We start from the raw sequence: 15,590 nt of genomic DNA, 5'->3' as shown, positions 1-15,590 counted from the left end.
AACACTGGCTCTTCTGTGTCAGGGCATGTGAAGGAGAGATGCTGGGTGCCATACGAGCAGATAAGAAGAAATCAACTAAAAATTTTAATGATTTGCTAAAGGTAAGTGAGGGCTAGCATGAGACTATAGGGCCCCTGGGATCTAAAAACAACACAAAGGGAATTCATACCCACTTATAGGATTATTTTTACAGATACGTATTGGATGCTGACAAAGACTGGAGGCTTGGTGAGAGGCCAGATAGAACCTCCCTCAGTACTGCAGACCTGCAGAAGACCACCATTAAGGGAAAAGCATGAATCCCCATCCCCTGGGGCTTTTCTCCCCTGTGGAAACAGAAGCCTTAAGGCACTGGGAGAGGAGTACCAAACTCTGTCAGCCACAGGGCACACATGACTCACAGCAGCTGGGGAAAGAGTAATAGAAAAATATCCTATAAGTCTGGGAAAGGAGCAAGAAAAAGTCCTAGCCCAGGATCCTACGCTAACAGCATTAGAAACCTTACTACTGTGAAAGAGATAATACCACTGAGAAAGACCTAATCATGAGATGTAGGCAGGATTGAGCCAAACCAGGACAATAAGAAAAAACAAACCCTACCCACCAGGCTAGCACTCTTCTGATAACAAAAGGGCAAGAGCATGGAAAAGGCCCCTCTGAGGCACAGGTGCACAGGGAAGGCTGAAAGCTGAGGCCAGAGTGAGAACATTAAGGAAAAACCTTCCAGTGCTTTAGTTTTCACTCTAAGCACAACGATTAGAAGAACTGAAGCTAGTAGTGCACTGAAGGCAATTGTAGTAACAATAAAACCCAAAACTAGCTCAGCTCCTGCTTAAATTGACTCAATCCAAGAGACATGCTCATTTCCAGATTTCCAAATATGAATTTTTTGTTTGTTTTTGGAGACAAGGTCTCACTCTGTCATCCAGGCTGGAGCGCAGTGGCGTCATCATAGCTCACTGCAACTTCAAACTCCTGGGCTCAAGTGATCCTCCTGCCTCAGCCTCCCAAGTACCTGGAACTACAGGCACATGCCACCATGTCCAGCTAATTTTTTATAGAGACGGGGTTTCCCCTTTTTGCCCAGGCTGGTCTCGAACTCCTGGGCTCAAATGATCTTCCTGCCTTGGCCTCCAAAAGGGCTAGGATTACAGGCATGAGCCACTGCATCTGGCCTATAAATTCTTTTTAACCTCATTATACTACTGTTTTACATGAGATCCAGTATTCACTCATAAACTAAGACATACACATAATAATACCAGGAAAAAAATGCTATTAAGAAACAAAAAAGGCCTATAATCCTAGCAGTCTGGGAGGCCAAAGTGGGAGAAAAGCTAGAGGTCAGGAGTTTGGGGTTGCAGTGAGCTATGATAATGCCACTGCACCCTAGCTGGGGTGACAGAGTAGAAACTCTGTCTCAAAAAAAAAAAAAAAAAAGAAAGAAAGAAAGAAAGAAAAACAAAACAATCAGACTGAGAGATGACCCGGGATGTTTAGATTATTAAATACATGACAGAGACTGAAAGTAACTATGATTAATATGTTAGCCTACAATAGAAAAGGTGAAAATATGCATGAACAGATGGTGAATTTCAGCAGAAAGATGGAAACTATAAGAAAAAGTCAAATAGAAATGCTAGAAATTAAAAACATAAACGATATTAAAGATAGCTAAGGCCACTGAAGACTCATCATTATACTCAACATGGCCAGGAGAAGAATCAGGGAACTTGAAGATAGGTTCAAAAAAAAAAAAAAAAAATACCCAAAATAAAACACAACGAGAAAAAAAGAGGGAGAAAAAAAACTAACAGAGCATCCAAGAGAAATGAGACACTATCCAACAATCTAACAAAATGTAACTGGAATCCCAGAAGGAGAAGAGAAAAAGAATGGGGCAGAAGTATTTTAAAAGATAATGGTGCCAAATTTCCCAAACTTAACAAGCCATATCAAAGCACAGATCAAGAAGCTCAGAGAAGTCCAAGCAGGAAAAAATACCAAAAAAATCACCTAAACATAACATATTCAAACTGCTAAAAACCAAAGATAAAGACAAAATCTTAAAGGCAGCCAGAGGAAGAAAAGGAACAAAGATCAGGATTACAGAGACTTCTTATCAGAAACTAGATAAGAAGACAAAGGAGTAACTTTAAAGTACAAAAAGAAAAAAGTGTCAACACAGAATATAGTAAATCCTTACTTACCATCACTGATAGGTTCTTGGAGATGTTAAGTGAAATAGTATACTGCATAATACAACCAATTTTACTATAGGCTACTTGATATAAACAAGAGTTAAGTTCCTAGTACATAATAAAGTTGTAGTTTCCAAGAACCTAGGCTGTATCATACCTAGCTAAAGGATCTTTCAAAACTGAAGGTTTGTTTTTCCAACAAACCAAAGCTGAGATAATTCACTGCCAGGAGATCTGTGTTATAAGAAATGTTAAAGGAAGTTTTCCAGGCACAAGGAGTATGGCACTAGATAAAAATCTGGATGTACACAAAGAAATAAAGAGTGTCAAAATTGGCAAAATTTAGAGCAAAAGATTTTTTTTTTCATATTTTTATTCACTCTAAAAGATAGTTGACTATCTAAAGCAAAAATACCAATGTATGGTGGGGTACCTTGTGGGTGGCTAAGATATATAAAATTAAGTGTATGACAATAACACAGAAGAGGAAAGAGGAATAGGTCATTTACTATTTTGCATAGATTATTGTTATTTTTTTTTTTTTTAAAGAAAGGGTTTCAATTGCTATGTTACCCAAGCTGGACTTGAACTCCTGGCCTTAAGCAATCCTTCCACCTTAGCCTCTTGAGTAGCTGGGACTACACGCACATGCCACTGTGATCTGCTATATTTTGCATGGATTCTACACTATACATGAAGTGGTACAGTATTACTGAAAGGCACACTGGGAGAAATTAAAGATGTACACTGTCAACTCTGGGTCAAATACAAAACAACTTAAAATTGGTTCTCCACCTTTTGGCTAAGATCAAGTGTAAAACAAAACTTACAAAAGAAATATATGTAATAAGCCAATATTGGAGTTAAAAATGGAATCATAAAATATTCAATTAATCTATTAGACAAGCAGGCAGAAAACAAAAAATGGAATAAAGAATCCATGAAACAAATAGAAACAACCAGCAAGATGAGACCGATTAAAGCCAACCATAATAAATATAAATAGTCTAAGCATACCGATTAGAGATCTTAAGATTGAGCAAGACTCACCCATATAATATCTATAAGAAACCCACTTTTATTCAATATTCAAAAAGAAATGGGTTGAAAATAAAAGGACAGAAATAGATATACTACACAAACTCTAATCAAAAGGAAGCCAGAGTAGCTATATTAATCTAAGACAAATGAGACTTCAGAATAAGCAATATTACTGGGAATAAAGAGGAACACTACATAATAATAAAAGGGTCAATTTATCAGGAAGACCTAATGAAGCTGGGGCACAGTGGCTCATGCCTGTAATCCTAGCACTTTGGCAGGCTAACGTGGGAAGATTGCTTAAGGCCAGGAATTTGAGATCAGCCGTAGCAAGAGTGAGATCCCCTCTCTGCAAAAAAAGGAAAAATTAGCCAGGCTTGGTGGTGTGCACCTGTAGTCCCAGCTACTCGGGAGGCTGAGCAGGAGGATCACTCGAGCCTAGGAGTTCAAGGTTGCAGTGAGCTGTGATGAGGCCACTGCACTCTAGCCTGAGCGACAGAGCAATACCCTGCTCAAAAAACGAAAGACCTAACAATCTAAATGTATATACATGTGACAACAGATCTTCAAAACACATGAAACAAAAACTGACAGAACTGAAGGAAGTATGAAACAAATCCACAATATTACACGAATACTTCAACATCCCTCTCTCAGAAATAATTAGAACAAGTAAATACAAAGTCAGTTAAGGACACAGAAAACCTAAACAACATTATGAATCTGCCTGGCACAGTGGCTCATTCCTGTAATCCTAGCACTTTGGGAGGGTGAGGAAGGAGGATCCCTTGAGCCTAGGAGTTCAAGGCTGCAGTGAGCTATGATCGTGCCACTGCACTCCAGCCTGGGTAACAGAGCAAGACCTTGTCTCAAAAAACGATGACAGGCCGGGAGAGGTGGCTCACACGTTCAAGACCAGCTAGAAAGAAATTAGCTGGACAACTAAAAATATATACAGAAAAAATTAGCCAGGCATGGCGGCGCATGCCTGTAGTTCCAGCTACTCGGGAGGCTGAGGCAGAAGGATCGCTTGAGCCCAGGAGTTTGAGGTTGCTGTGAGCTAGGCTGACGCCACGGCACTCTAGCCCGGGCAACAGAGTAAAACTCCATCTCAAAAAAAAAAAAAAAAAGGACGACAATAAAAACAATTAACAAAACCCAACATTATCAACTATCAACCAGCTAGACTTATTTGACATTAATAGAACACTCCACCCAATAGCAGCTTAACATAGGTTATCTCAAATGCTCACAGAACATTGACCATAATGGACCATGTTCTTTTTTTTTTTTTTTTTTGAGACAGAGTGTCACTTTGTTGCCCGGGCTAGAGTGAGTGCCGTGGCGTCAGCCTAGCTCACAGCAACCTCAAACTCCTGGGCTTAAGCGATCCTACTGCCTCAGCCTCCCGAGTAGCTGGGACTACAGGCATAGGCCGCCATACCCAGCTAATTTTTTCTATATATATTTTTAGTTGTCCAGATAATTTTTATTTCTATTTTTAGTAGAGACAAGGTCTCGCTCAGGCTGGTCTCGAACTCCTGACCTCGAGTGATCCACCCGCCTCAGCCTCCCAGAGGGCTAGGATTACAGGCGTGAGCCACCACGCCCAGCCTGGACCATGTTCTTAATCATAAAATAAGCTTTGAGAAATAGAAATGAATTGAAATGTCAAAATGTCTTCTGACACACAGAATTATACTACAAATCAATTACAAAAAGATAATCTGGAAAACCCCCAAATACTATGAAATTAACCAATATATTTAATAGCTCTAAACAACCCATGAGTCAAAAAAGAACTCACAAAGGAAATATTAGAAAATATTTTTAAATGAATGAATATAAAAGTACAACATATCAAAATCCCTGGGATACAACTAAAACCATAATTAGAGGGTAATTTATGACATTAAATGCTTATATTAGAAAAGAAATATATCAAATCAAGACATGATCTAAGCTACCACCTAAAGCAACTAGAAAAAGAACAAATCAACTTAAAGTAAAGAGAAGAAAGGAAATAATAAAGATATGAGCAAAAATTGAAAACAGACAATAGAAAAAGATTAATGAAACAAAAAGCTAGATCTTTTAAAATATCAATACAATTAGTAAACCTCTATCTAAACTTATCAAAAAAGAGAGGACACAAATTAACAAGATAAGAAACTAAAGAGAGGGCATGACAACAGATCCTACAGACATTAAAAGAATAAGGGAATATTATAATTTTGTCCCCATTTATATTTGCAACTTAGAGGAAATGGACCAAAGAATTCCTTGAAAGACACAAATAACCAAAGCTCACATGAGAAGAAATAGATAACCTGAATAGTTCCATCATCTGTTAAATAAATTGAATTCCTACTTAAAAACCTGAGATAGAAAACTCCAGGGCCGGAGAGCTTTATCGATGAATTCTATCAAACATTAAAAAGAAGAAAATGTATCAATTCTATACAAACTATTCTGAAAAGGAAGAGGGAACATTTCCCAACTCCTCATTTTATGAAGTCACCATGACCTTAATTCTAAAACTAGACAAAGACATTACAAGAAAACTACAGACCAACATCCCTCATAAAGATAGATGCAAAAACCCTCAACCAAATATTAGCAAATCTGATACAGGAATATACAAAAATAGCAAATCTCTTTTAAAGGCATTAATTGTGCTTTAATCCTGACCTGGGATGACAACAAAGACAATAAATGGCATCTGATTCCAGTCGAAATTAAATTCTGATATAAGCACAGAATTTCATGTATCTAACTTTACAAAGCTACTCTCAAAGGAAAGGCACAGGAGACAGCTTAATTTAGGAAATTAAGAAGCAGATTATATGGTAGTTGAAACATTACAGAAGAAACTTTAGGGTTTAAAGCAATCTACAGACTCACGAACACACACTCAACTAAAGGGTGGTCAGTCTATCTCCTCAGTTTCTAACAAAGAAATTTAGATAAAGAGAAAGTTATTAGTCTACACTAAAACACTCAGCTCAGTTTCTTTAAGGTTTCCAAGATTATAATCCAAAGCCTAACCCCTAATCTACTTTCTAAACATATATATACAGTTTGGCTTAAAGACTTACCTTCAACCTGGCTAATATCTGAGCATGGTTTCTTCTTTGACTCTGAGTTCCCAGTTTTCTCATCAACATCCAGGAGAGGAATATAGTCTGTTTTTCCAACAGTTTCTCCCACAACATCATCAAAGGCCTCTGCCTCCAGTGTAGCAATAAAGTCCCGCTTTATCTCTCCTTCAATTTCTGGAGGTGGCTCTGTTAATGCATCTGCAAGACTGAGGTCAGCCATTCTGCACCGCTGCAACTGCCTGGTTAAGGGGAAAAAGATGTTTCATATCAAGAGCAAAGACATTACTGTCTTGACTAAAGACAGACAGTATGGACCTTATCTTGGGATAAGTACTGCTTCTTTATGAATCACTTGTGGATAGCCTTGTCAACCAAACTACAACGCTTAGCCTTACTGGCATGAAAAAATACACACATGTTCCCTGAATTAGCTAGGGGAGATGGTCCCTCTCGGTGGTCATGTATATTACCGTTTATATAGAATACCAGGCTCTTAATTTTTAAACATAATCTAAGGTTAAGTATATTCTACTACAGGCAAAACTATAGGTGAATAGCCTAGAATATACAGAAATAATGTAGTAAAAACAGCCAAAGGGCCTGCAATAAATTGAACACCTAGTACATGCAAGAGCACAGTAAGAAATAAGTGTGCAGGCCAGGTGTGGTGGCTCACGCCTCTGGTCCTGGCACTCTGGGAGGTCGAGGTGGGAGGACAGCTTGAGGTCAGGAGTTCGAGACCAACCTGAGCAAAAGAGAGACCCCGTTTCTACTATGAGTAGAAAAAAAATTAGCCGGGCAACTAAAAATAGAAAAAATTAGCTGGGCGTGATGGCGCATGCCTGTAGTCCCAGTTACTGGGGAGGCTGAGGCAGGAGGATCACTTAAGCCCACGAGTTTGAGGCTGCAGTGAGCTATGATGACCACCATATTCTAGCTTAGGCCAGGGAGCAAGAAAAAAAAAATGATAATTAAGAGATATCTCTGCTCCCATGTTCATTGCAGCATTATTCACAATAGCCTAGGTAAATAAACAACCCAAGTGTCTGTCAACAGATGTACACATAAATAAATTGTGGTATGTATACACACACACACACACACACACACACACACACACACACACTAGAATGTTATCCAGCTTTAAATAAGAGATCCTGACATTTGCAACAACATGGATGAACCTGGATAACATTATGTTAAGTGAAATAAGCCAGACACAGAAAGAAAAATATTGTATGACCTTAATTATATTAATATACAGAATCTAATAAAGTCCAATACATAGAAACAGAGAGTAGAACCTGTGGTTACAGGGATGGGGAGGTAGGAAAAACAAGGGAGTTATTGGTTAAAGGGTACAAAGTTGCACTTTTGTAGGATAAATAAGTCTAGAAATCTAATGTACAGCATGATGACTAGTTAATAATAATAATGCCATGTGAGGGTACAACATTCATCCCTTTTTGCTCCCCTCCCCTCTGGAAGACACAGCAGCAAGGTGCCATCTTAGAAGCAGAGAGCAGCCCTAACCAGACACAAATCTGCCTGTACCTTGATCCTGGAGTTCTCAACTTCCAAAACTGTGAAAAATAAATTTCTGTTGTTTATATATTATCCAGTCTGAGGTATTTTTTATAGCAGCCCAAATGGACTGAGATAGAAATATTTTTAATTTTCCAAAACAAATAAGTCATAAAATCCTATTTTAAAAAAAAAATCACACTTTGACTAATTGTTAACACTAAGGCCAAAAATAAATATATAAATAAATAAATAATAATGGAGAAAATTAACAAAATTAATTCTATCTAGTAACTATAACAATAAAGTTAAACCCAATTTAGTCAGTGTGTTAGGAAAAAAATAGTAACAAGAGCAAATTACATCAAAGGAAGATATAATCTCTAAGAGAAACTGATAAATCCTCTCCATAAAAACTATGAAATTGGACAAAATTGTCAAGATCAGCCATTCCAAAGCACTGGAAATCAACAAACTGCAGAACATAAGTTGAGACGCTTTCCGTTCTTGAAATCTACTTGAGCTTCAGGGAAGACCAGCCAAAGTCTATGATCCTCTTATCTAAGAGAGCTACAACTTGGCCAGCAAGAATTATACTTTTACCAGTGTGGGGCTAGTGACAAAAACTGGCAGCTTTGCTACCAAAGGGGGTAAACTTTATTTAAACTAGGGGATAGAAATCCTGTGACATGACAGAGCTGTTGTCTGCAGCAAATGCCATCTCATATTTACTGATTTCTACTACTAGAATTATCAAATTCCATTACTTGAATAACCACTACTGAATTCAGAATTCAACAGCTTTTCTGAGGGAACCATAAATAGGAGTTCAAAGATAATTTCAACTGTTAGAGTTATTTGAATGGTTGTTTAAACAGTGAGCACAGTCTGGGATGGACACACTTGTAGCTCTGACTCGGGCTTTGCAAATGCAATATATATAACCTAAACATTTGTACCCCCATAAAAATTTTGAAATAAAAAAAAAGTTCCTATAGTAGTAGTGGCACACCTATAACCCTTTTTAACACATTAATGTGGGTGGGAAGCCCTATTCTATGCTCACCCACCCTACTTTACATATAAAGTATTATTTTAACTCCAGATCATGCCAGGGAAAACACTGAAAAATTACTCATTAAAGAACTTTTTAAAAGCCTGACCAGGCCAGGCAGGCATGGTGGCTCATGCCTATAATCCTAGCACTTTGGGAGGCCAAGGTAGGAGCAGTGCTTGAAGCTAGGAGTTCAAGACCAGCCTGGGCAATATAGCAAGACCCTGTCTCTAAAAAAAAAAAAAAAAAAAAAAAAAAAAAAAAAAATTTTTTAATTAGCCAGATGTGGTGACACGCCTATAGTCCTAGCTACATAGGAGGCTAAGATGGGAGGACTGCTTGAGCCCAGGAGTTTGAGGTTGTTGTGAGCTATGATTGATTGTTCCACTGTCCAAGTGACAGAGTGAGACTCTGTCTCAAAAACCAAAAAAAAAAAAAAAAAAAAAAAACCTGACAAATTATAATATCAAGGGAGTCCACGAAAAGTAATTGCTTTTGCCTCTTACATCACTGATAACCATTATTACCAGTTTGCCTTTGAGTGCTGTATGAACCAAAAATACCAAAAATAATAAAAGATGTCTATAATTTAACAGTGTGATGATAAAAGAGAACTTGAAAGGATATCTGTGCCATCCTTAACAACATACAGTAAGAGCCCAACAGATTTTATTTTTCCCCAGAAATATACAGCAATGACATTTATATAACGCAGTCTACTCAAAATTTTTACTATTTTAGGACACAGGTGAAAATACAGAAAAAAACACCAGTACATTTTAAATATCATTTATCAGAGTGCAAATTCTCAAAGGGCAGCTTTTTATCTATTGTAATCTTTCCCCCTTCCCAATACTCACTCCCAACACCAACACACACACTCCCAGACCACTTCCTGGGCTGCATACGGTTCATGGAATAGTAACAGTAGCTTAAATTCATCTTCAGAAGGTAAAACTGATAGAAAATTATAGAATTGGAAAGTGGGAAGGTCACTTGGCTATGAGTGCATCTAGCCAACTACCCAGCATCTCCATCTCAAGAGTTTAGCCATTCTTTACTTGTTACCACATATAAATAGAAGAATGATTTAAGAATACACACATATACACAAAGTCCTCTTATGGAAAATGATCCTATAAAGGGAATGCTAGTGTTACCTTGGAAGTAAAAGTACTAGCTTTTTTGCCAGAAAGCCCCAGTTTTCAATAAATTAAAGAGATTACCCAATCTTACAGTTATTCAATTCTAAAACATGTACAAATACAATACATTCCTTAAGCATGCTATAAGATTTGTTAAACTGGTTCTGCAAGTATTCCAGAATTAATTTTTTTTTTTTTTTTTTTGAGACAGAGTCTTGCTCTGTTGCCTGGGCTAGAGTGAGTGCCATGGCGTCAGCCTAGCTCACAGCAACCTCAAACTCCTGGGCTTAAGTGATCCTACTGCCTCAGCCTCCCGAGTAGCTGGGATTACAGGCATGTGCTACCATGCCCAGCTAATTTTTTTTTCCTTCTATATATATTTTTAGTTGGCCAGATAATTTCTTTCTATTTTTTTTAGTAGAGACGGGGTCTCACTCTTGCTCAGGCTGGTCTTGAACTCCTGACATCGAGTGATCCACCCACCTCGGCCTCCCAGAGTGCTAGGATTACAGGCGTGAGCCACCGCGCCTGGCATCAGAATTAATTTTAATAAATTCATGTATGAATTTCATCTGGCATTTACAGAACCATTTGAAGTTAAGTTACTATTTAGTTATACCTTAAATGTTTAATTGTGTATTTTATGCACAAAAGGATATGATACAATATTATTTTCAAATCTGGATATTCAGGAAGATCAAAAAATATACCCTTATGAATGAAAATTAGCTACTTAAAAAAAAACATTACCTCTCATCGACCATTTATATAATACCCCTTCTATCCACATAAATAACAAAGTTAACTTTAAATGGATTTGTGAATAGGAGGCAAGAAAATTTGAAAGCTGGGTACAGAAGTTCCTGTGCTTCACTGAAGCACTGGTGTCAACTGACACTCACTGTGGCCTTGAGTGAGTCACCTTCCGGGGCTGAGTTCCCTAATCTGTAAAATGAGAGTATTATGTCATATGATTCCTGAAGTTGATTATTCTATAAGCTACTTAAAATTCAGTTTCATCACTTCAGTTAGCTATAAATAAACAAACTTCATACAGACCCCCAACATGAATATGTATGACTACTATTTCATATATCAAGTACTCTCAATTACAACCAGGCTCAGGTTCATTAAAAGGCAAAAGCTTTTTTGGCAAAGGGAGGGAATGAAAATAAATTAACCCGTGCAAGGTACTCTGCTTGAGCCAATCTGACTGGAGCCTAAGAAACTCCACCCAGTTCTGGCTAATATCAAAGGAGACTTGATACCACTCTGCTGGAAAATAAGCCCATATTATCTAACCAGGCACCAAGAGAACACACAGTTTTCAGGCATAGCACTTTGGACATCTGATCTTTTATTGTGACCATATGCCTGAAGTGGACTATCTAGTGAGAATGGTTTTAAAAATAGGTAAATTAAGGCAGGAGGAAACTACATGGCATGATGATGATGCAGCGTAGAACAGAATCTTGGTTGCTTAACTACCATCTCACTATTAATAGATATGAGCTCATCAACAGTAAGTAAGAATATATGATGAGGTCATAAGTAGCTTCCCTGTTGTGTGGTTTATTTTAAATAGTTAAACTTTGGAATTAATTACTGAACTAAAAATGCTTTACAGGTCTATACAGATTAAATAGCGTTCGTATCTAACTTAAATACACAGAAGGTTTGGGCAACATTTTAAGTTCCAGGAAGTCCTCCCAAAAATTTTACGTTAGTCTCATCTATAACCACTCATTTGGGGCCTGGGCTCATTCTGTCTGATGAGAAATTGGCAATCTAGTTTACAAATGGCCTGTTGCTGCCTCTGTCCTCTCCCATTTACCCCTTGAAAGGTATTGCTACGAAGCTAAAATGAAGGAAAAAAACCCCATGAAAAGCAAGAACAGAAGCCTAACTCCCACCATCATACTCAATTTTCCTAACCAGTGGAGTATTTTCATTTCACACTATAAAATTAGCCAAATTTCTACCAAGATTTGTTTCTAGTAGCCAGCATTCTCTTTTAAAACGTATAGAATCCCATTTCTTAATTTATAAATAGGTAAGAGAACATATACCCCTGGAAGGACTATTGTTCATACCTTTGAAGATGTCTGAGTTGTTGGTGTGAAAAGGGAGAAAAATAATTTAGCAACATGGAAATTTCAGGGGAACAAAGCAGATATGGATAAGGTATCAAAGTAGGAAGGAGCAAGTCCAGGGGTTGGAGGTGAAAGAGAGTTATTGATACAATGGCCAGAGACAAACTTGAGATCTTTCAAAATAATTCCTCCTATTTAGTTTTGAAAGAAAACTTTCTCTTCAATGACTTAGACTAGCTTAGAAACAAAATTATCATTTATAATATTGCTTCTCTGAGCAAAAATACATTATGAGTTCTAATCAACCAATTCAATACATAAACTTTTAATAATTATTAAAGATAGGAGACTGCTCCCAATGGTCACTTAAATTTTCTCTATATTTTGGGGGGTGGGTTATAGACAAGACATAGAACTATAAGGTATCTGGGCTAGTATTTTCTTTTATACTGTTTTTTTGCATGCCTGGTTTAAACGACAAGGAATTCTGAAGCTAACATTAACACTGCTATCCTAGGACATTATTGAGAATGCTATGGCCAAAATACAGTGCATGTTCCTCAGGCTTGTAAGGAACCCAGTGTTCCAGCCGGTGCAGGAGATAATTTATAATCCTGACATGGTTAGAGGTATAGCCTGCATCATAATAATTTCATATTCAACATCAGATTTTTTTAGTTTACCTAGCAAGCTTTCAGTTACTAAATAGTAGCTTTATTTGTTTTTAATGAATTTCTTTCAGAGGCCTATTATAAAGCTGAACCTTATTTGTCTGGTGGCTGTGTTCTGTTTTTAATTTATTTAACAAAAAAAATCTTGACTTATACTTTCAATCAAAGTGCTATTTCTTTCAAAGTGAAACCAAATCTTTAGCAAGGATCTCCGGAGGAATCAGCTACCAACTTACACAGTTCACAGGCATATATGATCCCTGAGGCAAATCAGAATTTCTCCTGCTCCCCCTCAGAACAAGGCTTGCAAATGGTAACAGACAACTCAGGAAGATCTTGAATATCCTGAGCAATAAACTCCAACTCCCCTGTAGAATATATTAACTTTCCACCCTAGGTGCCTCCCTACATACTTCAAGGACGGCAGCTGTGCTATTACAAACTGATGTAATTTCCAGGCTTGGCAGGGTTCTGTTAGTAACCACCATTTGTCCTGTTCATCATAGGATTAGCAATAGGAGAAAGCCCTTGATTACTAGAATAGCTGAGGCTATCACACAGCTACATTCCTACATAAAAGAACATACTGATACAGGTTAAAAGAAGTTACATTTTACTTTCATCTAGTCCCCAAACAAAGAGTTCCTTTCCCCTCTGCTATTTTAGGGAGCCCTATCCTTTAAATATAAAAATACTACATACATATGCACAGACAGCCTAGCTTGCTTACTCACAGGACCTATCCAGGCAGCTTGTGTTCAGTCCTGACTGAATCCATTTTGAATCTGTAAACAGACACCTGCCTGCTACATTTCTATTCAAGTGAATTTCAATCTATTTTTCCCGGAAGAATCATCTATACTAGATACCTCCCACTGTTAGCCACATGATACAGACAGCATGTCTGCTGCAGTCTGGTTACATAGGCCAAAACAAGAGATGACAATGACACAGCACTTAGATTTCTGATATAACCATCCTTAAGAGTGAATCTTTAATTTTATCTCAATTTTAAAACGAATAAATCTTAAAAAGATTCTCAATAAAACATAACCTCTCCAATTTTTGAAAAAGAAAAAGCATTTTTAAAAAGCTTTACTGTTTATCCTACTTATCCTTCCTCCCTCTAATTAACACAGAATAATATTCAGAGCTAGCCTATACCTATCCAAACATTATTTCTAACCACCTAAGATATCTAAAGGCTTTTTTGAAACATCAGTTCAAATCATCTAGGATCCAACCCCCTCACTTTAACAGATGACAAAAATGAGAATCAGAGAAAACAAGTTAACTTATAAATGAGGTTGGGACTTAGGATCACGCTAAGAGCCAGAGAACACCAGAAACAGAAGCAGAGAGTGACAAAACAGTTTCTGCTTTTATCAGACACAATGACATCACTATACTTCAAATACTTTTTGAAGTATACCTACTTATACCTATTCTTTACCTATCCACTTATACCTACCTGTTCTTCATAAAGGGTGGAGGCAGTTGGGAAGAGTCCTGAACATCAGGAAGACATCCCAGCTGATTTTAAAGTACTCCAATGACTTTTCTTTTTAATCCAAACACTTTAGTGTGATATCAAGGCTGCATATCCCCTAGAAGACCCAGTCCTATCACCCACCACAATCGGCAGCATCTTTCCATGTAGAATCTCCCTATACTTTAGTCATATGGGATCATCTGACATTTTATAGCATGCCAATCACATTACTACTGTATACTCTATATCCTTGCTCATTTGCTCTCCACAGTTGAAATTCTCTTCTCTCCTTTCTCATTTGTCAAAGTCATTTTTTTCTTTTCTTTTTTTTTTTTTTGCCCTCCTTCCTCCTCATTTGTCAAAGTCTTGAAATCAAGGTCCACATCAATTATCTATCATCTTTTCTGTGATTCCCTTTTAGAATCTGTTCTCCTAGTACTATTCAGAACTAATACATTATCTGTACTTGTATTATAACAGTACAGTCTAGTCTGTAAGGTAGTTAGTTTTATATACCAGCTAAACTGCTAGGTCCCAAAGGGGAAGGACCATGTTTAAGTGATATGTATACCTTCTCGGCTCTTAGTGGATTACTTTACACAGGAGACAGGCCAAAACAACAAAAGCCAATGAAACAAGGGCTAGCTAAACAGACAGTTCTAAAATGGTATGATGGAAGTTACTAAAAACCGAATCTAATTTAAAAGTACTCAGAGGTTCCAAAACTACAAAAACTCTTCAGAACTGGAAAAAGAATAAACAGGTTCAAGGTTAAAGGGTCAGGACTAATTAAGAATATTCATATTATTTCCTCTACTTTCCAAATATAGTTTGTGTCAGAGCAATCACGTTGTCTGCAATTATGGAAAGCAAGCCAACAGGGTGTAACCACACAAACCAACTCTCCATGCTGGTCATCTTATCATTATTAGGCAGAGCAATAAAAATAGTTCTCTCTGCTTTTAGAAAAACACAGCAACATGATGCAATGTGGCAAAAAAAAATATTTATTCAAGAGATCAGCGACCACCATCGCATTAGTACAATCATATAAATATTAAAACTTTCATAGTTATTAAAATGTTAAATCTCTATTGTATCAGCTCACATATCTCTGTCAAGGAGTAATAAGTGTATCATGTAATTTTAAGATTACTTAGTGCTGAGGAGATTAGATGAAGGGAACAATATTCATACTTGATTAGCTATTAGCTTTTGAGAAACTGTTTCATTTAAGAAAAACCTCTCCATCAAGCAAACTGGAGTTT

At 37.2% G+C, this 15,590-nt stretch overlaps 1 protein-coding gene across 5 annotated transcripts in view; it reads right to left on the bottom strand.

Moving 5' to 3' along the window:
* MAP4 (microtubule associated protein 4) overlaps positions 1-15,590 on the bottom strand; it is a 191,313-nt gene that overhangs the window by 118,624 nt on the left and 57,099 nt on the right. For all 5 annotated transcript variants that reach the window (XM_045530360.1, XM_045530363.1, XM_045530362.1 and 2 more), the window contains one exon: positions 6,341-6,582. In XM_045530360.1, the coding sequence (XP_045386316.1) occupies positions 6,341-6,563 (223 nt within the window). In that variant the 5' untranslated portion in view covers positions 6,564-6,582. Of the gene's footprint in view, positions 1-6,340; positions 6,583-15,590 lie in introns of those variants that run through there.

The sequence above is a fragment of the Lemur catta genome, chromosome 18, assembly GCF_020740605.2.
Source record: "Lemur catta isolate mLemCat1 chromosome 18, mLemCat1.pri, whole genome shotgun sequence".
NCBI classification, from domain to species: domain Eukaryota; kingdom Metazoa; phylum Chordata; class Mammalia; order Primates; family Lemuridae; genus Lemur; species Lemur catta.
This window is presented reverse-complemented; position numbering and strand designations above follow the sequence as displayed.